The sequence below is a fragment of the Sinohyriopsis cumingii genome, chromosome 14, assembly GCF_028554795.1.
Source record: "Sinohyriopsis cumingii isolate HCF-2022 chromosome 14, ASM2855479v2, whole genome shotgun sequence".
NCBI classification, from domain to species: Eukaryota; Metazoa; Mollusca; class Bivalvia; order Unionida; family Unionidae; genus Sinohyriopsis; species Sinohyriopsis cumingii.
In genome coordinates, this window is record NC_142974.1 from 18,813,181 (window position 1) to 18,840,690 (window position 27,510).

Genomic DNA, 27,510 nt, shown 5'->3' on the forward strand with positions numbered 1-27,510 from the left:
ATCGTATCAGATTTAATAAAATGTGATTTTATTCCTATCGGTCACTTTTACCGATATGTATTTTATATCTGCTTCCAGGTGGTGATTAGGAATATTGCTTTAACAAAGTGTGTGTGTCTGTCTGTCTGTCTGTCTGTCCGTATGTGTATGTATGTGTGATGTAGGCCGGGGAACTTTTACGAAATATTTTTTTAAAAAACTCTCAATCGCTTGATAATTTCAACAATAATATAAATTACAGTTGTAATGGCAATACGTAAATCAAAACCCTACAATAAATGAGTTATTCATTTTAGAAACATGACCTGCATGCACACACACACACACTGACTTTCCTGGAAGAAGCGGGTGAATAGAGGATGGCGGAGGTAAAGCCAAGAGATTTTTTTTTCAATAGAAAAACTACTATGGTGCATGTGTTGATAATCATGGATTATCCTGCAAAACAATATGCCTGAACCATGCATAATATATATTATCATAACTGGTCCTAATGCAAAATGTAAGTTATTTTCTTCGGTCGTCAGCTTGAAAGGAGTTGAATAGCCATAATGTTTGCAAAGATCGAACCTAGGTACTGGACCGGAGGTGACAAGTACCGTTTATTAAAAGCGGTCTTGAATAAGAATCAAATTCATTATTTAAGAAAGAGAAAAGTCATATTTTATCTGTACAACACTCCTCTTTTAGGCATGTCACTGTATTATAAGAAAAGAACTGCTGCAAGAAGCCATTTTGATGCTCTCGCAATGTATTTAAATCTGCCAATGCCAGCATGTTTAGACTGTGTTCATGATGAATATTCCCTGAAAACGAGTCCACACACGATTCTATTTTAGAAGGTGATCCAGAATTGCTACAAACTGACAACGTGCAGGGCTAAGAGATGATGCAACATATTAATAGAACCTGATGAAATAGTTACTATATGTTGCAAAAGCTTGATGCAGCCTTGGGACTTGAAATATGAATATATGTTTTTTGTGTATTTATTTTGTATATTTGTAACCATTTCATAAATATATCCACACAGTATGTAACCTGTGCATGCCAGAAATTAAGTGAAAAATAACGTAATTTGCAAGTATTTACAGGTTCTTTCCTACTGACGGTTCTATATATGCTGATTTTAAGCACTGGTTTTATCTTGAAATGGTGGGGGGGAGGGCTACAAACACAAATTTATTTGAAGGTTAAAGCAAAGAAATACATTTGAAATGTGATACAAAGACAGCTAAGATATATGTAACTTGATTATATATACAATTTATTATGCTAGGTAATTGCCGACATGATCAAACCATCTCTGTTATGAGAGCACAATTTTCGCATTTTGTGATTCGTCTCAAGTTCGAGTCCCAGTTTCAGTTTAAGAATGAATGAAATTAAATTGGTACAATCCCCTGTATGTATAGTTTTCGAATAAAATCATATTTTGTGCTTGTGATTGATTACCAGGTAGCAGTTCTACCTTACGATTTGAAAATGAAAGCCATTATGAACTAAAGGTCAACTTTAAGGCTGCATGTCTCGTTAAAAATCAGAGATATATTGAGCACATATTCATATTCCACATGTCCAAAGTATGCAGTGTAGAAAATCTTAACTGATATATGTATAGTTAACAAATGCAAACAAACTCAAAACCATATCTTGTACATATATTTTCTTTTATTATTCAGCTATTTCTGTCCTGGGGAAAAAAAATCCACCAGTACTTAAGACCATCGGATTTCCTAAATGCAAAATCTGTGCTACTGTTGTCATCTTCATACAATATTAGCAACTTAGGAGAAAGAATGAAAAAAAGTATTTGCTTACATATTAATGGAAAGAGGCCGGCTTAATTCGTAAAAAAGAAATCCATGTGTGGTGGTTCTCCTTAGATGCCGTCCGTGGTCAACCTGAATGTTGGAAGCTCTAAGCGTTGGTCAACATTTAAACATAAAATATATCCTGGTATATCTCGGTACATACGATTTGCATTCATGCAAAATGATGTAAATCTATATAAAATCTTTGATTAACTTACCAGTTCTGTGTATACTAATCAGAGAGGGAGGGGGATGGAAAGGGGGATGTGCTTTCCAAGAAAATCAGTGATCTAACCAGGGTTACGAGGTACCTAGATCATAGAGTGCAGTGATATTGTACTAGTACTTGCCTTTCCCAAAAACCTCCATTATTTGTTTGAGATATGTAACGTTTGTTGTCTTCAGTAGCTACCGTCGATGCCATCTGACGTTTTTCATGATACTTAAGTTTAGAAGCGAAGTATCAATCCTTCCACACATCAGACCATATACTTTACTCGGAGAAAAGGAACATATAACAGTTATTTGTAACGTATCAGCCATTCCATAAAGCTGTTCATATTGATGAATCAGACAGTCAGGACCTAAATTTGTAAGCAGTGATTTGGCCTTTTGTTTGGTGATTTATGGGACAGCAAACAAGTAGGTTATTTAGTGCCGAGGCCATTGGAGTAAATTGCCCTGGCCGAGGACACACCAGAGATACTGATCCAGGCTGATTCGATGGAAGAGTTTTAACCCGCACCATTTCAATCGTGCTTGCTGCAATCTCACCAAAGAACCACCGCGACTTCACTTTAAACAGTCATTTATCAGTCTCGCCAGACAGCTTTTCATATCAATTCATCAGAAACATGTCACCAGCATCTGTTTGTTTTAAAGCATCAGTCATACCACATAAATGTTCATATCAGTCAGACATTTCGGATCTGGAGATGAAAACTGTGAATAATCAGCAATAACTTTCAAAACAATCAAACGGAAACATGGGACCTGTAGATGTAACCCGCGAAGTGTCAGATATGTGACATAGATATTCATATCAATCATTCAAATGCTCGGGTAACTGTAACAGTAAGTATCAGTCATACCACATAGTTGCTCATATCAGTCAATAGAAAATATAGGGACCAGTACCTGCAAACAAGGATGTGTCGGCAGCACAAAACAGTCATTTATATCAATCAAACGGTAACATGGGACATATAGCTGAAAAGAATGTCGTACCAGCAACGTAAGACAGATGTTCATATCAGTCTATTGGATCACTGGGGCCTGCAGCTGTAAACAGTGGTTTATCAGCAACATAAGACAGATGTTCATATCAGTCTATTGGATCATTGGGGCCTGCAGCTGTAAACAGTGGTTTATCAGCAACATAAGACAGATGTTCATATCAGTCTATTGGATCATTGAGGCCTGCAGCTGTAAACAGTGGTTTATCAGCAACATAATAAAGATGTTCATAGCAATCAAACGATAACATGGGGCCTGCAGCTGTAAACCGTGAAGTAACTGTTATATAACATAGTTATTGATAACAATCAATCATGTCAGCGCTAAAGAATAAGCAAAATCACAAAGTTCATATCAATAAATCCATCGGAAACATGGGGCTCTATCGATAAATAGAACAGAATATACAATACCACATAACTATTCCAATCAGCCCATCGGAAACATGGGTCTGTAGCGGTAAACAGAAAGGAATCGACAATACCACATAGCTGTTCAAATCAGTCCATCGCAAACGTGGATCTGTAGCTGTATACATAAAGGAATCAACAATACCACATAGCTGTTCAAATCAATCCATCGGAAACACGGGCCTGTAGCGGGAAACAGGAATCAACAATATCACATAGCTGTTCAAATCAGCCAATCGGTAACATGGGTTTCTTACCTGTAAACAGTGATATATCAGCAATACAATAAAGGTGTTTATATGAATAAAACTGAAACATGCTGCATGCTGCTGTAAGGAGTGAAGTATCAGTCATACAACATATTTGTTCATATCAATCTGTAATTAGGACCCAGTATCTGTAAATAATGAGGTATCTGCAATACTGCATAACTGTACGTATCAGTTGGAAACATGTGGCCTCTACCTGTGAACAACGAAGAAGATCCGTAGTCATAAACAGCGAAACATGAGCCATACACACATGACGAATGATCTTTCATTATCAAATAATAGGATTTGTTTTGCCTGTTAGTGTAAACAGTGATGCATCAGCAATACAACGCAGTTGTTCAAATGAACCAACAGGACATCTGGGGCTCATAGCTGTAAAAAGTGAAACATAGCAATACAATGCAGTTATTGAAATCAACCAACAGGACACCTGGGGTTTTTAGCTGTAAACAGTGATGCATCAGCAATACAACGCAGTTGTTCAAATCAACCAACAGGACATCTGGGGCTTATAGCTGTAAAAAGTGATACATCAGCAATACAATGCAGTTATTGAAATCAACCAACAGGACACCTGGGGCTTATAGCTGTAAACAGTGATGCATCAGCAATACAACGCAAGGACACCTAGGGCTTATAGCTGTAAACAGTGATGCATCAGCAATACAACGCAGTTGTTCAAATCAATAAAAAGGACACCTGGGGATTATAGCAGTAAAATTTGAGGCATCAGCAACACTCACAAACGATGAATGATGACTAATGCAAAATAACAACGTTAAATATTTAAAACCAAAATAATGTTGGGCCTTTTTAAATTTAATAATTAGGAACAATAACACTACAATCTAAGGATTAGGACCGTCGTGACCATATTTTTGATCAATGGCAACTCGTCATGGAAAGCGTCTCACTCCCCTCTCCTCTCTCTCTCTCTCTCTCTCTCTCTCTGTTTGCACGCAGTATGCATGCATGAAGCAAGTAGGTTAATGGACATTTTCATAAAGATTTGTGTTTATATTAATCAGTCAGAAATATGAGACCAGCAGCTGTAAATAACGAATGCTTGCATTTCTGGAAAACTTTTCGTGTCTTTAACTACATCAGAATATTTGTTGAGAATTATGAAGGAATGAAACTCAATCTCGCTTAATTATCTTCAAACTAAGCATGATGTACACATTAGAAAATCTGAATGCTGAATTTTGTTGTTGTTTGTCTGGCAATTTCAAACACTCCTTCTCCAATCACACACTAAACCAACTGATACTGCAAAATAAAATTCAGTTAATAATGATCTGCTTGTAGACTTTGCTGAAAGACTTTCAAATCTGCACTGAGTGCGCATGACTTCTAAAACTTTTCTAGAGTCTCGATTTAAATATCGTAAAACAATGTCTCTATGCCCATAATATATGTGCAATAGCATTTACTGAATGAAAAGGAGACTGCTGACTTTGATTTTTCATTTAGTATTCATTCGAAATAGGGGTAACTGTATTGAACAGGTACAGAAATGTTAAAATGTAAATAGCGAGTTGATACACTATTTTTTTTCTCGGGAATCTAGGTAGTCTTTTAAGATGCATAATTGTGAAATATCCTTTGTTATAAACCGCAATTCAGGTTTGCAAACGAATTGTTGTCATGACAGTAAAAAGTAGACAAACGACTTTCAAATTAAGTTTTTGCTTCGTATTTAAAAATCAGCGTACACAATTGAATATATTTATTTAAATAACTGCTTTCATCAGTGGTCCTTGTCTAGGGAATGGGAAAGAGAAATTCAGGCTATACAAGGCATTTCCAAGTACGCTTGTAGACAAGTGTTCCGTTATTCTGGTCATCGTTCCGTCACTGTGGAACATGGCCTTCCTTTGCAAACTTCATTAATCGTTTTGCTTCAATCGGCGAAAATCCAAACTCCTCTTTCAGAAGGTTCTCGTCTAGATCTAACAGCGTCGCGCCATCCACCAACTCTTCTGCAAAACGTTCCACGTGTTTTCCAAGGCGCAGTTTCTCTGCCATCCATCTTCCGAGTTCATCCACTTTTAGTACGTTTACGTTGATAGTTCCGGCATTATCTTTGTCTTCTACCTGTTGGACATTTGAGGTTTGGATCTCCGTCAGTCCGTCTCTAAATGGAATTTCTGCATTCAGTGGCGCAGACGACTTCGCAGTAGAGCCGGGTTGGAGATTTGGCATCGGATGTACTTCTCGGACGTTTAAATTTTCATACAAATACTGATGACATGGGGGAACTATTTTCATCTTATCAAGTTCAGACGGTGGACCAGAAGGTAGTCGTGGCGGTAACGGAGGAGGGGCATCCCCAAATGTATCGCCCGACAAATTTGGTTCACGATTTTGACCTTGCAAAATGAATCCAGATGTGTTCGTATTTACTTTTGGTTTAGGGCTTATTTTGGGAGGTTTAGAACTCGTATAGATCTTTTCAGCTGGATTATGGCCTTTCTTCAAGCGGGCCTTTAGCTCTCTGAACAATGTCTTTGGGGTTGTATTTGACTGATTTTGATCCTTCTTATCCTCCGCCAGTGGTTTTTGGACTGACTTTGTACCATTTTCGTTGTCTTTTCTTTTTTCCGAGGAATGCAGTTCCACTGGTTCGTATAGAAGGTCGTTGTTATCATCTGCAGTCTCGAGTTCAGAGGAACGAACGCTTGTCATAAGCTCTCTAACGTTAGTGTACGTTTGGGGTTCGAAATTCTCGTACATAAGGTCATGGACGTCTTTTTCTTCGGAAACTAGCTTGGATAAGTCATTTGACTTGTATTTTGCGATTTCTGAAGAGAGAAAAAAAACATGTAAAGAGTGAATCGATCGAAATATATATATATATATATATATATATATATATATATATATATATATATATATATATATATATATATATATTGAGAACCACATGGTAAATGGCTCTTTCATGGCCGAGAACCACATGGTAAATGGCTCTTTCATGGCCGAATGTGTTATATTTGTTAAATAAAGTTTCATCATTATTCTTCTTATTCTTATTATTATTGATTTGCTGAAACACTTTACTAAATCTTAAATAAAGTTAAGCTAGAGACACTAACATATATTGATACCTAAGGTTTTAAACTAAACTCTCATAGGATTGGAATTTTGTTCATACATTTGAAAATAAAACAATGTGGAAAACTTAAAAATCGTTAAATTGTAATAATTATTTGATAAAATATACTCAATTCATGATGTAGGGTGTATGGTGTTTGTGTTGCTTATCTATTGCAGTGAGTAATTCTGAAAAGGTTTAAAAACTTCTTTGGTCCTAAGTTTAATTGCTTAGTTTTGTCTCTGCGAAGTAGATTTCCTTGATTTTTTAAGCGCGATGTTCCTTTTTTGACGCTTGCATGAGTAGGTTGTTGTAAATTCTTTCGCGGTTGTTTACGTCAGCTTCTCTGACATCCTCAGTACCAAGAATGCTCTTGACCCGTCAAGATTCAGTCTATATGTGACTTTTTCGACCGTGGGACAATTGATATGGTGACGAAATTATTCATATCAGATACTGACCAGGATTCCCAGAAAAAGAATTGAATTCCATCTGCGTGGCGGCATCGTCTAATTTATTCACTAAGGCTTTCCAGTCTGATTTGTTCTTTCCTTTCAGGCCAATTACCTCCGAAAACTTGACTGCGGACAGGTACAAAGGAATCTGGACAATTTGTTGATCTAGTTCATCTTTGTGAAGAAAATACAAAAACAGCGTGAATCGATAATGCTGCTGTAAGATTACCATGAAATGAAGATCAAGAAAATAATACCCTTTCTCTTGTTTTAACCGTTGCTGCGTTACTTTCACCTGACTACCTTAAAAATCGGCTGAATATTTAGCGGTTGTTCTTCGTAACTGTTCAAGACATACTTTGATAGTAGGAAAACAAACCATTCAACTTGAACGGGGGCTATTGATATTACAAGCGCATTTTTATACGCCTTTCAAATTTATTAGCATACTAAAGAATAATGTCTCTACTGGATTACAGCAGTTACATGAAATGTGTTAGACGAGTTTCCAAATAAATTATGATACGAAATAGTTTTGAGAAACTAACATGGAACTATAACGTGTTATGGCCAATCAAATTGAGGTATAGCAATACAATGTACACGTGCCTTTCGAGACCTAAGTTATGAAAGAGAACACGGAGGTACAATTATACTGAGATGTAAAGAAAATTCAGGCCATAAAAACAGACATATGGCGAAGAAGCTTCCATTAACCAAACTGCTATAAATTAATAAATAGCATCAATGCTTGCAGAACTCGTATGCCCAAGAGACTGTTCATGAAATTTGCCGTCAGATTTTAAGCGACTGGGGACTCTGTTCCGAAGAAATCATGGGTGCTAACAATGTATGAGATTAATAACTTTATCAGTGTTCCTGTATCCTGAAAATTGTAGACAGAAATTTATCATTATCAATAATATTTGGGAAACGATTAGGGTGCATGCATGTGCTTTAGCATGCCAGTGGATGTTATGGAAGACGTACACAACACGGATTAGGTGCAATTAACACCAATAACGAATTATGCTTCACATAATGTTAAAGAAACTAGTTTATTTCTGACCTCGTACGAGCTCTTATCAACTATAACTTTATAATAAAACTAGGCTGCTATCAAATACCATATGTGGACTCCAGAGAGTCAACAGTAAGGCTTTGGTTATTAAACTCGTCAGATCTCTATGAGAAACACCCAATCATTTAAACGCGTTTAAATAAATTAAGCAATACAGTTTCTGGACAGTAGACAACAGCATTTCTGTTCATTTTGTAAAAACATAGACACGTGTTAGTTTGTTTTTTGATTTGATCAAGATATATATTTATCATACATTACTCTCAAATCCAGATACAAATGTATAGTCTACAGCGGTAGGAAGAAACTAGTATCACCTGCCCACTGGTCCTTCATAAAACATGGCCGGTTAAATAATGTAACATGAAGTTATCCTTATTACCACAACGCAGAGAAAGGTGAGCGGAAAATGTTCTATTTACAGAGAAGATTTAAGATAAATAAAAGAACGAACGTGATAGTGACAATAAAGATTCTTACACTCTGATACCAAATTCCCAAGCAGATATATTTCGTCAAAAATATTAGTCAAACGGAGAGTGGAGAAATGGCTGGTGGAAGACATGTTGTCTCCGACTTTTATGAATTGTTTCCTTGCAAAATGGACAATAACAGGGAGTTTCCTTTGGTCTAGAATCTCTTCCAGAGTGTGTCCCTCTGTATAAGAAAATATAATAAATAAAAGATATATAGACTTGCACACACCAGTATATTTCAATCAGTACAGTATATAATACACATTTAAAATTAGTAACTAATCGACAAATTCTAGATAATGAAAAAATACAACAGAGAGACCAATAAAATCGTGTATGCTACGAAAGTAGCTGTATGGGGCATGGGTCATACGGGAGTTAACATTACGCCGTAGGTTATCATGCGGACGGGGGGTACAATATGGGGCGACATGTTAAATTGCCCATAGGTTTAGCATTGGGGTGGTATTTTGAGGTCAAAAGTGTTTATATGGTCAAAGTAACTATGGAGTCAAACGTTTTATAGGTACAAACGGGAATGGTAATATTACAATTCTCATATACAATCCAACACAAGACACATTAATATACAAAACACACACCTTACAATCCAACACAAGACACATAATATATAAAACACACACCTTATAATCGAACACATGACACATAATGTACAAAACACACACCTTACAGTCCAACACAAGATATAAACTATTCAAAACACACACCGTACAATCCAACACAAGACACGTACTATACAAACACACACCTTACAATCCAACACAAGACACATAATAGATAAAACACACACCTTACAATCAAACAGAAGATACACAATATACAAAACACACACCTTACAATATAACACAAGACACATAATATATAAAACACACACCTTATAAACTAACACAGGCCATATATAAAACGCACACGTTACAATCCAGCACAAGACACATGCTATATAAAACACACACCTTACAATTCAACATAAGACAGATATTATACATAACACACATCTTACAGTCCAACGCAAAACACACAATTTTCAAAATACACACACCTTACAATCCAACACAAGACACGTACTATATAAAACACACACCTTACAATCTAACAAAAGACACACGTTAGATACAACACACCTTACAATCGAACACAAGACATATAATAGATAAAGCACACACCATACAATCCAAAACACATTAAAGATAAAATACGCACCTTATAATCCAACACAAGACACATATTAGATAAAACACACACCTTACAATCCAACACAATACACATAATATATAAAACACACACACCTTACAATCCAACACAAGATATATAACAAATAAAACAAACACCTTACACTCCATCATCAGATATGTTTATTAATAAAGAAACACACACCCGAATTTGTATTATTATCCAAACACACACCCATACAATCCAGTATTCGCTTCATGTTTACTGTCCAAACACACACCCCTACAATACAGTATACAGTATTCGCTTCATGTTTACCATCCAAACACACTCTCATACAATCGAAAAGAAGTTTTGATGCACATACTTTCACACAAATATACCAAGTCTTTCACGCAAAATGGTAGTCGGTATTTATAGACACACTAGTATACCCTCTCACACATACAAACAAAACATCACACACAATATAGAATATGGTTTTAAATGTTAGCTGTCAATAACACTGACATTCACAAACAAGCACTTAAGTACACAAACACATACACAGAAACTAAAAGTTTTCAAAAATAGGGTTACTATATCTTATTTCTAGAGATCTGGCTGGACCTGAAGAAAAGCTGCTGATATTTGCTACCAAAGGCGGTTAACATATACCAATGGCGGTTAACATAAATCACATTGCTTCACTGGTATTCTTTTCAAACTTCGCAACACGACGGGTTCGTAGAGCAAGACCCATATCGCTTTGTTTGTGATCCTGATAATGATCACGATGCCTTCACATACATGTTTTAGTCCGAGTTAAAGAGCATGCCCGAAACAGCGGTTGATGACTCTATACACTATTTCACGGTTATTATCTCCCCTTGAAAACACCAGAGGGCGCCTAGGTGAAACTCAGTTCAGGATGGTTCAATCAATAAAGATGGCAAATGTAGATCAAGAAAATGTTACAGACCGCTCACATTCCGCAAGCAAACTCGATATCTGATTATCTTAAAAAGATATTCTATCAATATTTGATTAATTGTTTTTACATCTTTTCATTTTTTTCCCACTACCTTGCGCTGTTTCCAGCTTTCAAATAAATGTTCTCTGTCAATTTTAAAATTTCATTATCTTTCCATTACTACCTCATGCTCTAGTTTGTATTATTTGGTTGTGCAAAAGTGTATTGCTGCGTAAAAAGATTGTTACTGCAGTTTATTTCGCTTGAAGAATAATGAAAATATGTTTCTATTTTACAGCTTTAATCATTGCAGTTACTGGAGTTTGAACGTTAACGAGAAATAAATTCTAACTTCTTAAGTTTTTTTTATTATTGGTTTAGATTGTTGCATTTCTATTAATGTTCACATTATTTTCATGAAATAACTTGAGTTATATCTAGGAAGGATATTTTTTTCTTCAAAATGCACAAATGTCATCCACGCTTGAACAGACACGCTCACGTACGAGTCTCCTTGATGATTATTTTAATTTTAATTCCTTGAACGGTTGGACTTTCAAGAGTATACAATTTGGAGAAAAATCGATGTTAGACGCTATGCATGCATAGGACATTTGTGGCTCTCACCTATCTGCCTGTCTGTCTATCTGTCTCATTTCATCTGGTGCATAGGTATGTTTATGCATGAAAGAATGTGTATTCGCATACGCATATTACATAAACATACTGCTGGTTACAAACGAACATATAATGATGCTCTAAGATTGACAGATAAAGACAAAAAAAATATGAATATTTGTGATTATCCATGTATTAGCGACTTGAAGAGCATGTTGTTACAAACAGTCTCTTTTTTAAATCATACTGTCTGCAATTTTACATCCGGTCATGTGGATCAATATTGATTTAAAAGATTAACCAAAGTAATAGGATGGAATCTGAAACGTTGTCTAAAGACCCCAGCAAATCTGAATAGGGTACTATATTTACACCCAAATATGAATAAATATTCCATCTGCTTTACTTACACATTATCCTTATGATAGCTAATTGAATTATTGCTTTGTTAAGTTCCTCTGAATACCTTCATATACAGTGTTCCACTTTTAATAGAAAAAAAATAATGTCTGGTTTAAAACATTCAGCATTACAAATCAGATGACGTATCGAGTTATAATTTTCTTATCAAACTCGTTTTATAACTTTCTTAACTCGTGTTATAAAGGAACTATTAGCATTGAAAGAAGGATATATCAACGTATGAAAAATGCTAATTGTTGAGATGGTTTTCGTTAAAGCTATGCAGCTAAAAATGTGCAACATATGTTTAAAATCGGAGAGCAAAGTGAAATGTTTATACAAATGTATCTGAAATTATGGATAATGAATCTATATGATCTGGTATAATATAAATACTGACAGTAAATTTGATTTCATTTTTTTATATCATTTAAGTATGGACAGTAAATAGTATTTAATATTGACTAAGAGAATTGTATGTTACATCTACTGGCCTAGCAGCCAACACTCAGACATCGAAGACGACCGTTTTGGCGTATGAATGTAAGAACACCCAGAACACGCTATGGTGAGTTTTGCTATCGGTGAAAACATACATTACGGATACCAATATAGAGACCGACAGGGAGAAACTAATACCATATGCAAAGTTAAACGGCTTGCTCTCAACCTTGGAACGAGTCATGTAGTCATCTTTGATGTCCTGAGCGAAGCTCTATATTACGGACTAGATCAAGACTTACGGGATGAAACATTGGATCCATGCAAAATTGTACTCTTCCAAACCCACCAAACTGTCAGTGTCAGATTGTGTAGTATATATACGTACGGCTTAAAAATTACAACACTTTACCTTGCGGACACGATGAGATAAAGTAGAATAGAAGGGAAAGTTCTAAGACCAACACTTTATTATGAATACAAACACCGATCTAGAAAAACGATGAATAATAATTCAGTACAGCTGTAGAGTGAGGGGCCCACTACAGACTCAAAGTTCAAAACTGAACTCGAGTGCGATGCTAGAAATTCCACCCAGACTGATCGCGTACTTTCCTCTATCACCAACAAAAGCGATCACTTTCGTATGCCTTACTGCTCTACTATATAATATATTGCTGCACGACCGTTCGGTTGTACTGGTGAGAGTGATGTCGTGCGTGTACCTGTCTATGAATCTCATCCATGCACTCACAAACCTCTTTGTGTACCACTAGCTCATTGAGATTTATAAATAATCCATGAATAATACACGTATCTTGTGACAATCTGAAACTCGACTTTAAGCAAAGGCCCAAAGATCTGGATGGAATAGGTAGTACCAAATCTTTAGTCGGAGACTGATTTGTCCACTTGGGACGAGGAGAAAACGTACTGTCTTTCAATTGTGGTGTGAAGATCTACGATTGGGAATATACAGACTTAGCTTTCTAGAAACGTAATGTAAGGTAATTAGAGCACTGTGACGGTCTCCGAGCTGTCATTACTTTTCTTTGGTGTGGCATGCTAATTATCCACGTGGATACTTTAGACGAGAAAATTCGAGATTTGCATTCTCAGCTAAGAAAACGCATTTACATAGATCTTGTACAGATTCATGTGAAACACAAAGAACAATTACGCGCTTTACGACATAGGCTTCTAAATCTGAGGTACCTGTATTCTCTAATAGAGCTGATCACTTTGAAAGTGTTCAAATGGTAAGACATTGATCAAAATAATATCAACTGCACGACGTCTACCTACAAGGTCCAGGTGCTGCAAAGAATTATTCCAGAGGATTGTGTGGGACGCAGATTTCTCAACACCAGGGTTATGGCTGCATTGTCCTCCTCATCTTCTGTTCTCAGGTGATGAACAAACAGTTAGATTGTCAAAGCTTCGAGACATTGTATCCTCACTATCCCAAGTACATGTTGATTGTTGGACCCTGTGGTTCATGCAAAACCGAATTTGTCAAACGTTCAATCGAAAACAAATCATATGTGCCTGATCATCCACCACATTATTCCATCAAAGTCAAGGAAAATCCATTCTATTTGTAAAAGGGATTCCTCGAGAAAAGACAAATGGACCGTGTCTGATTTTAGTCAAACACATCTTGTTATCTTCGCATGACACGTTAGAATAAAACGAAGAAGAAATTAATTTTGCTTTACATGAAAAGGGCACTATCGTAATGCTAGGATTATTTACATCACACAAAATTTATTTCAACAAAATAAAACATATCGCACAAATAGGTTCAACGTCCTTTGTGGTATTATTTAAAAGTAAAGAGACACATCTCAATCGCAAATGTTTGCCAAACAGTTTGTAACACTTTGGCTGAATTATGGGTATGACGATGACACTCAAACACCCCACGTGCTCTAACTCATCGATTCAAAACCCACCACTTGTTTGAGATGTTGTGCCACTTTGTTTCCGCGCGCGTGCCAAGATGATGGTCGTTTCATTTACACGTCCCCTTTGGCAAATATTTATGAAAAATAAAACTATAAAAACATCCCTTACTGTTTTCGTAACAACAGTTTTAGACATAGCATCCTTTCAGTCGCACCCTCCTGCCTAATTGATTGATGCAATATATGCCATCAGTCGCGAATAGAATGCACAAGTCGTACACGCCAGCCTCAAGGAAATATTACGATGATTTATTATGACGCTTTTTTGAAAAACTTAAAGTAGCGTTGTCACAAATGACAGATACACGAACCGATACATCCGATCAAAACAAAAAAGAATCCGTTTGAAACATGGTGGAAGTGGCTGTTTATGATGTGTCCTTAGTCGTTTTCTCTTAACATATGATCCTAATGTCGAAGCTAAAACGCAGAAAAAATCAAATCGCCCCAAGAACGGCAGCTTACCAAGAAGACGAATAGTGATACATGTTCAAAGAAAAAATGAGAAGACCCAGTAAAACAACTTTCCTCCAGAAAGAGGTACTGCTGCTTGAACGCATACGTACTTGCGAAAACCAGGCCGCTTGGGACGGTATCTCCTCCTGCCACTAACACTTCTTCGCAGCTCCCGATGATGCCAAACTTGATTTGTGATGTGGCACCCATGTTTCATAATTTAATGAAAAATGTTGTAACATATTTTTAACGCAACTTCTACTTCTTCAGCTTCTGCGAGAACGACGTATTCTTTTACTGCAATAGCTACTGCTCCTGCTGGTAAAAATGTGGCTTCACCTAAGAATATTGGATATTACAAAATTTACTGGATGTATCCAAACAAGAACTGTAGCGATTGTAACGGGCAACGGGGAATCAGGGTTAGATCCCGAGAGGACACATGAGAAACGGCTACCACGTCCAAGGAAAACAAATTACCGACTCCCGACACGGGAAGGTAGTGAAAACGAATAACAATACGGGACTCATTCAAACCACCGTATTTAGAATAAGTCCACTTTCGCTCCCTGACAATCACTGGAGACTATGTCTAGGAGGAAAGAAAAGCATATGATAAGCTTCATTTCAGTGTTTTTTGCTCCTTAGTAAAAGATGTCACCAAGAATGTGCAAATCACCGTCAGTCGCCTCATCGTCTCAAGACAGTTTTTTCCAACATCATTAAATAGAAAGAAACTCCTTCCTTTTAAGCTATACAGTGGGATATTTTGTCTGTACTGTCTAAATTTAATAATCCGATGCTGGTTAAAAAAAAATCATTAAAAAGCACCCTAAGAAATCAGCGATACTGTGTGAGAATGCTGTTTAACTGTTTTGAATAAAAGGCACTTTTGTCCAATGTACAGAAACATGAGTAGGAAATCAACGTATTTCTTTTCGCCAAATGGTACAAAATACCTGCCAGTTAAAAGAAAATTAGATGATGACTCAAGAAGGCGGATTTGTAACCATGATGAAGAATCGTTGTTGAAGATGGATGATCCTTTACAAGAATCGATTGCAGGACCACGTTTAGGAGTACTATGAAAGCAAAGAAAGAAACAAAGAACATAAATGGGTCACTTTTCTCAATATACATCACGCGTGTACATTTGGATCTTGTGGAAGGACAAAACTCACTTTAGTTCCATAAAAACGATCGATTAAACTCAACAGCTAGTTCGAATAAAAATGATTGAACCGTCCAGGCCGAAGCAGAAAACTCTCAACGATACGCAAACGTATTGCAACTTGTTCAACTGTTTCACCAGAAAGCCTTGGACGAACCTCCTCTGCACTATTTCAAGGCGATCATGAAAAACGAACCAAAGTCCATCAAGACAGACACAGTTACATGAATAGAAGTTACATAAAAAGTGTTTCAAACTCCGTCTGCTTCAATAGCTAGTAAAACTGCAACTTTGTTGACACTATTCCTTACTCCCAAACAAAAAGAAAAATGGCTTGAGGCCCAACAATGACATCGACACCTTCTTCAGTAGAAGAAACAAAAACGAAAGAAAGCAAGAGAGGGAAAACGTCACCACCCCACAACTGGCTCCTACTCCAATTAATAGTCGGACACAGCAATGGACAATTTTACTCAGCAGCTGTATTGGTTAATTTCTTTCTAGTGCTTCCTTGAAAAATACTACGTACAGTAACAACAATGGTAGCCTTGCATCCAAAGCCAGTCACCGCAACAGCAGCATCCTTTTTTCCGTACACTTGGAAAGCGTTGTCCTTTGAGAACGAGTGATTCCTCTGAAACCAGAACCATATATCTATGAAGATCTAATTTCATTTAACTTTGCCAATAGACCTTTGTGTGGGTTTGCAACAATACCTTTTATTTGTCTCGCACGACCAAATTAGCGCTAGCCATACAATTGAATTATGAAGCTCATTGGGAAGTAGCTTTGGTATAAACCTTTGATCCTACGAAAGCCCTTAATATCCACGAAGGTAAGGACACTTTCATCGTAGATAAAATGAACGAGGAAAAACAGGTGGATAAAATTGTTCGTCTCATTTACAAATAAAACACATTTAGACAATCCTCAACTGACTGCTGATACCTTGAGAATTCATGTTGGGCATTGTTTTAATGACCAACATCTGGTCGAAACGATTGCGAGTATTATCAACGATCATATAACCCTGAAGAAGTTCGTGAAAGTGTACTAATGGAATACTATAAGTTGATAATTGTCTTAAAATTGATTTTCGGACAGCAGAATAATATGTATTACCCTTTTACCGGTTTGCTTTCTGTTTCGTGTGCATACACCGCTCTCGCTCCAATAAAACATGTTTCTAACAACAATCGATTCGACAAGTATTTTCGTTACCCCTTCGAACTGAACGATGAACGAAGCACAGAATGTACAGTTTGTATATACTGTTGTGTTCGAGTACAACGTGGTAGGAAATACAACCGCTCTGTTACTCAGAGTCATTCATTTCAAAGTGTATTCTGCCATCCTAGCTTACGATGAAGGTGTTGACATGGCATAATGTTCATTATAAAATTTATATCATCATTACCTCCTGTGAACTGTACAAGCAAATGTATCATCATTACAAAGACATGTATTAGAAGCTATGGTAAAATTAATTTTTCGTACGGTAGCCCCTATCGTAAAACGGATGGCAACTTTATGAGTCCATGTTTTAAAATACGCAGCCTTGACGCAAGGAAAAAATTTTTCTTCAAAATGTCATCAGTGACGAAGTTCAAAAAGAAGGCGTCGGATGTAAATTGATGAATTCTCATCACCTGGGAAAACTAAAACGAAAACTAATGGATATCTAGGACCTTCATTGACTTGCAATTTGTGCGCACCTTCTTGGAATGATATGATGTGGGCGACATGTACACTTCTCCATCGAAGCATTAAAGATGATCAAGCCTATGTCATCACAAAAGACAACAGACATAGACCAGGAACCGATTGGGTAGGTATCTATTTTCCTAACGATTACAGTCGAATATTTTGATTCTGGTGTATTAAATCCTCTGAAAGATGACATCGTTGACTTTAGGAGAGGAGATGCCGTATCGACTCAGTTCCATAACGTGAGATTACAAAGATCAGAGGCCATGGTGTGTGTACAATATTATGCTTATTTTCTCAATCAACGCAGTATTGGATTTCCAAAACACAATCTGGTGACACTGTTGCACTCTTAAGTATGGACCTGTGAAAACCTCCTGACATGATTTAGACCAATATAATTTCGTTCTATTACTTGAAAGATTGGTCAGGTGTTCAGAAAGAATGGCAAAATTGGAGCAAAATCTCCGATACCATCCAGTAATACACCAAACTCGTATAAGATGATTTTTACTGATAGGCACAGAAATTCAGAGATAGACTTATCCGTAACTTCTATAGGTTTAACTTGACCATGTCTCTTAGGATATGTCCTAGAAATGTACCACAAGCACGGCAAAACACACTTTTATTCAAATTAGTTGTCAAATTTGTATCATTGAATCTGTCAAGGAATTACAGAATGGTTCCAAATTTAGTCAAATGTAGTCACTTGCTTTCCTTTCAATTGTGTCAGGCAATTGATGTATGGGCAAGAGAGCAAGAACTCTATTACCAGGCTTAAAACTCCTTTCCTTTGTATTTTTGTCATACTTTAATTTCATTTTTGACTCAGCAGAGTGAAGATTAGTTCTTGCTACTTGCTTGCCTTTAACAACTTATATTCGAAATCAGAAGCATAGTCATGACGACTGATTTCTGAATCTTCAGTTGAGAGAAGTGCTCTTGTTCTCTATGAGTAACTTCAAATGGCCCACAAAAAGGTACGTCTAAAACCTAGTTGCATAGGACTAAATCCTAATGCTTCTAATTTTCGAACAGCAAACAACAACAGTAAATGGACATCAGAGTCCCAATCTTTTCCGGTATCAACACAATATGAACCAATCATATTTTTCAAAGTTTGATGAAATCATTCTAAAGACCCCTGGCTTTCAGGAGAGAGAAAAAAAGATTTAAATTGTTGTTTACCTAATTTGTGCATACCCCGCTGGAAAACTGCACACATGAAATTTTACCCTGATAAACATGGGAAGGCCAAATTGTTTTTAAAATCTTTATAAAAGCTTTTGCTATGGTTTTAGTTTTAATATTCTTCAAAGGAATGTTCTCTAGAAATCTTGTGAAGACACATTGTGATAATGAAGTATTGGTTGCTTGACATGGTCTTTGGTAAGGGTCCGACACAGTCGACCATTATTCTGCTAAAGGGTTCGTCAAATGTAGGAATATGATACATATACGGTTCATGTATATTCTGATTGGGTATTTGTACTAGTTGACAACTGTAACAAGATCTGCATTATTTGCAATGCATCACTTTTAATTTTCGGACGATAAAAATGATTCAAGATCCTGTGATAAGTCGTATTGCCCCCTAAATGACCAGCCAACGGGGTTTTATAGGTTAAACAAAGAAATAGCCCACTGACCACTCGTCACCAGCATGTACCTCAGGTTGTCTCCATTTTCTCATAAAGTACCCATTTTTAAAAAGTAACAAACAGTTACTTGTCTGGCTTCATTTTCGCTAACAGCCATCCGGAACAAAACAGAGATCATATGATCTTGTTCCTGATCGGCAATGAGTGATTGTCTTACGTCAACCTAATTAGAATAAAGAGAATGAGTAGTAAAATCAAGATCACGTGATCAATATGAGGAGCAGATGCGACCTCGTCAAAAGCCTGACCAACAAATGTGTCAGCTAAATGAATAATTTCCCGATCAACATCATTCTAATGAGCTTTCCTTGCCATAGCTCTTAAAAATACATAGGCAGGTTATATCAGGGATTTCATTTTCAACTTGATCGAGTCTCTGATCCAAAGAAGGTGTGTAAGTTGTAAATGGATTAACCATAACCTTATCTCCAGATAGGGTATCGCCTAGTAATAAGTCAATACCATCGATGGTTAAAGATTTCCCTCATCAGGCTGTCACGCGTCCTGAGACTAAGTGCGATGACAAACCGACACAATGAAGAGGACCTTTTAACAAAGACGCGCTATACTCCCTGAATAAAAACACTTTTATCAGAAGAAAAGTACCTGATAATTGAGGACTCTGAGAGGCTCCTTTGTCCCTTCAGATTTTATCATGGATAAGATTGGCAGAATAACTAATGAGTGACATACATGTGTATGCGTGTGTGTGCCCGTCTATTGGATTTGGAGACCACCCTTTACTTGACTAGAATCTCGGTTTCTTCCTTACCTAACACTATGTTTAGATTCTTATAACTGTGTTTCTTCCTTAACTAACTGTAGTTGGATAGCAATGAAATATATATGGTGGAAAAAGGGCTTGTTTTTTTTTTATCTGCTATCGATAGCAATGAAATATCCATCGTGAAAAACTGGCTTGCTCTATGTTACGTATTACAGATAGCAATGAAATATCCATGGTTAAAAATGACTTCAAGTTTGTTTTGTATTAACGATAGCAATAAACTGCGCACGGTGGAAAAGGGAGTTGTTTAGTATGTACATTGGCATTGTTGTGTCTGTAAATATTAGATAACCATTGATCTAATTATGCATCGTATCTGTAAAAAAAATTAACATAAGAATGTGTGTTGTTAACTAAGAAAATCAATCAAAGACCAAATACCAAAGATTCACGATTAACAATAACTTTTATTCATTATTAGCAATACCCTGGTTCCTTATATATATATATATATATATATATATATATATATATATATATATATATATATATATATATATATATATATATATATATATAATTCATTTTATGAATACTGCTTCTAATTAATTTATAGCAACACCTCAAGCCATCTGATTTATTATTCGAAGTGCCTCTGGTTGGGTCATGATTAGCAATAAATACCCAATAGTCATTATTAACAACAGCTCTCTAGTTCATTATTAACAATATCTCTCCTTCATTATTAGCAGAGTGTCTACGTTAATTGCCTTTGCAGATCACTGACATCTCACGTCATTTAAGGTGGATTTTTGCTCTTGGCTCGGCCAACGTGGATATGCGAGAAAATGTACAAGTAGCTTCCCGTGAGTCAGTGGGTTTTTTACCCTGGGTTTACCCATTTTTCCTCCATCAAATCTGCTGGTCTTCAGATACAGCCTAACAAGTGCTGAAACATGACGTTGAACCCACACAACCGGCCCAATCATTATCAGCAATAAAAGTTTCATAATAGTAGAGGATGTACTTTGCTGGCATGCAGTATCAAAACAAATATCGATATTCAACGATGAGACGCAAATTGAAGATTGTAATTTCTCTTGGACACCTTCATATACCACAACGGAAAAAATAATGTTAATGACAACAAAAAGACGATTTAATGAAATAAAAGAATCCTTTGCTGTATGACACAAAGTATACCTCGTATACAAAGGGGCCTACAAGCAAAGTCGATTGGCTGTAGATACATCCATTCCTTATATTTTAAAACACATAAGTGTATGAAGCCGACAGCTCTTGTGACAAAGCCAGAGTGTTGTGATTAAAATACTAATAATGTTCACTCTATGCATTGAGTGGATTATTCCAGTACTAGCCAATCTAATCGTTTGCAAAAAATCTTCTACACTAGTATGCCACCTGTCAAAATAATCGAGACAAGTATAATTCGGACAGGTATATATCAAGATATAGTCACGACAGGTATATCTCGAAACATAATGAAGACAAGTATACATCGAGATATTATGAGGACAAGCTTATATCACATTTTGAAAAGGACATGTATATATCGAGATATAATCGGGATAGGTTTGTAACGAGATGTATTCAGGACCGACTTATATCAAGATATAATACATGATGAGCATATATCAGAATACAGTCAGAACATTTTATACAGCAATGTATAATGAAGACAGGCATTATAAAGATAGTATCAGGACAAAGATAAACCGAGGCATAGTGTGGTCAAGCATATATAAAGATATTATCAGGACAAATATATATCTAGACATAGTGTGGCCAAGCATATATCAAGGTATTATCAGGACAATGATATATCGAGGCATAGTGTGGCCAAGCATATATCAAGGTATTATCAGGACAATGATATATCGAGGCATAGTGTGGCCAAGCATATATCAAGGTATTATCAGGACAATGATATATCGAGGCATAGTGTGGCCAAGCATATATCAAGATATTATAAGGACAGAGATATATCGAGGCATAGTGTGGCCAAGCATATATCAAGATAGTATCAGGACAAAGATATATCGAGGCATAGTGTGGTCAAGCATATATCAAGATAGTATCAGGACAAAGATATATCGAGGCATAGTGTGGCCAAGCATAGATCAAGATATACAAGTATATATCGAGATACGCTGAGAACAAATATGTATCAACATATATTCGAAACAAGTATAGATCAAGATATAATCAGGACAAAAGGCTACCAAGATATAATGCTGACAAGTTTATATCGAGATACAATGTTTAATATTTAACTGTATAAACATTTACCAAAAAGCTTTCTTTTAAACCTCTTACTGACACTGTTGATACGGCAAATATATTAGAACTTCAGGGCTATGAACTCTTTCCGAGTCCTAGAAATTAATATGGAATGGTGTGTCGCAACGTTGATAAAAGAAATATAAGCAAAGACATTTACACAGCTTTATTGACTGTGATATGATTAGACTACAGCTAAAGTAAAACAGTTCTGCTACGATGTGTTTGAAGACGAACAACTTCAAATTATTCTTCTTCAAAGTAATCTGGTTCATATAACAAATAACCATCTCACATCAATTGTAACTCAGCCACTTATTCCATTTGTCTTGTGTAATGTCAATATATGTGACAAAGCAGCATGTTTAAGCCCAACCCAACTGACCTTGATCATAAATTGGAATAACTTGACTACATCGTTTTGCCAACAAAAAAACCCCCCACCATTTATATTTTTTTCTTTTCAAAGAAAATATTATGATACAATATTTTGATTAGGTTCACATGAATGTATGAAATCGTTATATAAACTGCAAGAGTATGAGAGTTGGAAATAAACCGTTTACTAGAAAAACAACGTGGTACAACAAGGAAACGGATACACAAATGAGGGTGGAACAGTTGACGGACATACTGATATATGTATATTACCGTTTTGATACAGTCCCTGGTCTAAACAGAATTTAACCGGGTAATCCACAGGAAAGCTATATGTAGATTCTTCTGTACCGTGGTCATTCAGCCGTACAGCAATTACACGTCGTTGTCTGAATATACTGTCAATTCGTAGTACCTACACGTGGAAAGAGAAGAATTTATTCGCTATCTTTAAATGTTACACTTTTCACATGTGCATATTTACACATATACAGCTAGCAAATACATCTACATGTACACGATATGATGACAACTTAAAATAAAAATGTGAATGACTCAAGTATCTAGAAAAATCATTAATCCAGACTATTCACTGGAAACGAAGGTGTTCGGATTAATGAGGTTGCACTATCTGTATCCGTTCTTCTTTATCGCTGCATATGATGTTCTCGTTGTCTATACCACCTCCCATCAGTACCCTCTCCTGCCCGTCCTTTTGTACGATACCCCAAGTGTTCTCTGCTTAACCTCAACTGTAAAGGTTTATATTAGCACATGGCCTGCCGATTCATTCATATTATATGCAGTAATCTCACGGTACTTACATCAGAGCATATATCTGTAAGTAAGTGCATAGGCATAAAGACGGGAAACGATAAACAAGTAGGCAAAACGTTTGATATGTTAGAAAAAGATTGACTGGTTGATTGCACGTAAACGAGATAGTAAGTGGGGATTTTGTTTAGTAGTATGCATATATTTAGTCGGTTAGGATGTAGGTCAGATAGGTATAAGAAATAGTGGGTAAAATAATAGGTACGTATTAAGTAACAAACAAGGAAAACGGTGAAGACAAATGTGTGAGTATTTCTCTTACAAGACCATAGTCTAACGTTTCTGCCAAGATTTCGCCGCAAAAGCCCTGAGTAACCATGACTACTGTAGGTAACTTTTCCTTGTATGCTTTGTAGAATTCCCCTAAACTGTATTCAGTTCCTTCTGTCTCGTACTCCATGTTATTTTGGTCGCTGAACAATATCTTAAGGTGGATGGGCTGAAAGTTTAAAAACAAACAACTTTTAATCGCAAGAAGTTTTAAAAATTCAAATACATGTTATTACCTGTCGGTCAGTTGCTATGCATATAAGAACAACAATTCTAAAAACAAGTAACATGTAACAATGCAGCGACCAAGGACAGAACCATGGTTTCTCATAATCATTACAAAAAGTGTAGCTTGATCGATGGATGCCAACCATTTTGAATTGCATCAAGCTGTTTAGTATACTGTGTTTTTCAGGATTTTCACCTAGGAAAAAGGCCTATTTTACACACACAGTGAACATCACTGTCTAAAATAACATTCAAACGTGAACAATATGGGTACAACTTTCGAGTTGGGGTGCATAAACTTCTTTTGCTATGAACTGCCATTGACGTTTCAACTCATGTTAATAATATTCTTGTGGTAAACGCCAACTCCTTGTTGTCATGTCATCAAACCAAACTGTCCGCAAATGGAAAACGCTTGGTAATGAAAATCTGTCAGATGTATTCATGTAATATTCAACTTTCTCTTTGTTAGTCACTCAGTAGGAACTTGACTGATACTTTCGGTTTGATCTATAACAGTCATTATCTTTTGTTAAAGCTTAACCCGAAATTCGGTCATAGCAGAGAGTAACGCAGGGAGCATATCAAACAGGGAATCAGACTAGGATTTTTGAGACGATGAGCATGTTTCTCAGATGAATATTTACTTGGAATAGACCCTGTTACAACAGAGAAGTAAAGCATAAACTGGGTCATTTTGTTTTCTAGTTTGCAATATCTCTCTCTCTCTCTCATACACACACACACACACACACACACACACACTGTTACATACACAGGGACGCACATTTCTATTGATGATATCGATCTAAATTTGTAAGACTCTATGTTCTTAAAATAGGTAATAGAAAAAAATGAGAGCCAACAAGTTTTGCAACATTCAACAAATAATTTATTTCCCAAGAGAACAAAGTGAAAAATGTAAAAAGAACTTACTGTATTGCGAATTAAATCCCAAACAATCCATAATTTCTAACACAAGCCCTAACTATAAAAGATCTAAATAACCCTTCCTTATATTCCAAAATAAATACTCCAACGCTGAATGTGTTGATGTTCCTGTCGTGACATATGTCGTAGTGATCTGCGAACAGTCTTTGTTGAATCACAATATTACGATCCAAGAATACATCCTTATTTTAAATTTCATAATTAATCCAAGTCTCTATATCCAAGAATTTTATTTCTGAGCACTTTGAATTTCTAGAAAATAATTTTTTGAATTGAATCATTTTGATAAATAAATTCCAGCCCAACTAAAATACTGGACACAACAATAATACACCTGATTCTGCTCAGATCTAAAAGTACTAACACGTTTTTGTTTTCAATAACAAGATTGTATAGTCCTTTACCTGACCTTAGATTACAACTAGCATTTTCGAGAAACAAAAACTATTACCTAATGGCAAATTTCATTCTGGAAGGTCCCGGATGTTCACAATATAAAAAATATTGTTATAATTAGAAGGTCAGTTTCTAAAATATAATATAAAATATAATATAAAATGTAGTAAACAACGGGTATACTGGCAATTCATTGGGAATTTCCAATGTTCTGGACTCAAAAATTGAGATAAACATATTTACAAAACCAAAATGAATGATTCAGGTCAGGTAGAAAATGAACTTGATTTTGAACACATTCAAGTCCAAAATAAAATTATTCATAGGATATAATGAATTTTAAAAAAAATAATTAACAAAGCAAATTAAATATACATAACAAAATACTTAGGTCTAAATTGTATGTGGCCCTTGAATTTGTCATTTATCAAATATATTTTGTTTGAAACAGCATAAACAACAACTGCTTCGTTTTTTGTATACGAAACGACACCCCTGAGGTAAAGCATATCTATCAGAGAAAATTGTTTACGGCAGATATGAGAGAGAGAGACAGACAGACAGACAGACAGACAGACAGAGATGGGTGTCCCATTTTCCATCAATTTGGACAAAATAATTGTTCCGGTAGGAGTCACGATATGTTCCAGTGTTAAATAAAACAGCAAACCTCGAATGTCTCCTGAACATTTTGTTCGCATGATCTCTGACATAACTTTTAACATTCGAACAAGAATCAGACAAGTTTTATTTGTGAAAATATTACACATTTTGTAGTTCCTCCAGGGTTAAAATAATGTACATTTAACACCTGACTAGTCTATTTCGGTGTGTGTGTGTGTGTGTGTGTGTGTGTGGAATTTTAACTTAACTTTAACAGTTTCTGTCATATCGCTACGGTGTCTGCAGAGTGTAAGTTTATAGTGATGTTTAGCACTGCAGACATGTAACATGATGTCCCACCCAATCATATTACCCTCACACAAGGCCGACCAGTCCTAACACGAACCTCTTAATGCTGAGCGCCAAGCGATGTAGCTTTTAGTACCATTTTGATAAGTCTTTGGTATGACTCGGCCGGTTTAGCACCCGCGACCTCCTGCATCAGAGGCCTACGCTCTAACCACTTAGGCCCCCTGAGCAGTCTCCATATTTTTTAAGTCAACTCGTGTTCCTTCAGGAACATATGGCAAAAGTGGTTAGAACTATGTATACTTTTCATGCACAAATAGTTTAAGACCCCAAATAGAGGGCAGAGGTATGGTTCGTTTGCAACAGTAATTACTGTTTACTAAACTATGCTTATGTTTATCGAGCGACACCTCAACCTCAACCCGAATTAATAACCACAACCTCTATATAACCCACCCTCATCTCCGTCCAATGATCTGATTTGCCTTCTCTTGGTTTTATTTTGTATATATTACCTCACCTCAACAGCCACCTCCCTTACACACCACAACTGACCCATCCTGTGGGTGGCTGGTTACGAGAGGTTAGACTATACGCTTTATTTATTCTGATGAATGTGAATTGACTTGGAGATAAAACAAAGAGTTATTTAATACATGTAATGGACTAAATTAATGCATGTAACCATATTGTTATGAAACCATATCGTTATGGTATCATTCTACGTTCATAGCTTCCTTAATTTATAATTCGCAGCAGCCGTCCAAGCACTCTTTGACATCTGTAATGCCCATTTACGTCTACAGTACATGATCATACCATTCCGATGTACCTGACAGCAAATAACTTACCTTACAAATAGTATCTTATGTTGTTTCTTTTCCTTTACTCCACGTTTTTGTTGTTTCTGGTTAGTTTTGCTTCTTTTCCCTCCGTTCCTCTCGTTTCCCCTAAAAATGCATCTGATCCATACTATTACATGTACACTATTTTCGGACTACACGCTTCATGAACTGTACAAATATGAAAAGTTTTCCACTATATACACATATGCAAATGATCAACACGTCTGGACTGCATTAAGTGCAGATCCGTTTTAAAAC

The 27,510-nt window shown here is 36.2% G+C and overlaps 1 protein-coding gene across 1 annotated transcript; it reads right to left on the reverse strand.

Annotated features, from left to right (window-relative positions):
- Nucleotides 1-1,651: 1,651 nt before the first annotated feature.
- On the reverse strand, nucleotides 1,652-27,510 carry LOC149783360 (uncharacterized). Its single transcript, XM_089931572.1, has 6 exons — nucleotides 27,259-27,510; nucleotides 23,913-24,089; nucleotides 23,090-23,231; nucleotides 8,846-9,022; nucleotides 7,291-7,458; nucleotides 1,652-6,536 (listed from the first exon to the last, which is right to left on the reverse strand). Exons 2-6 carry the CDS (start codon nucleotides 24,048-24,050, stop codon nucleotides 5,587-5,589), a joined length of 1,575 nt encoding a protein of 524 aa, XP_089787698.1. The 5' UTR covers nucleotides 24,051-24,089; nucleotides 27,259-27,510; the 3' UTR covers nucleotides 1,652-5,586.

Coding starts and splice junctions, on each gene's coding strand:
- LOC149783360 (XM_089931572.1), bottom strand. CDS start 24,050: ATGGAGTACGAGACAGAAGGAACTGAATACAGTTTAGGGGAATTCTAC. Junction 9,023..23,089: donor CCAGGGACTGTATCAAAACG/GTAATATACATA, acceptor TTTCTTATACAG/AGGGACACACTCTGGAAGAG. Junction 7,459..8,845: donor TGGGAATTTGGTATCAGAGT/GTAAGAATCTTT, acceptor TTCTTCACAAAG/ATGAACTAGATCAACAAATT.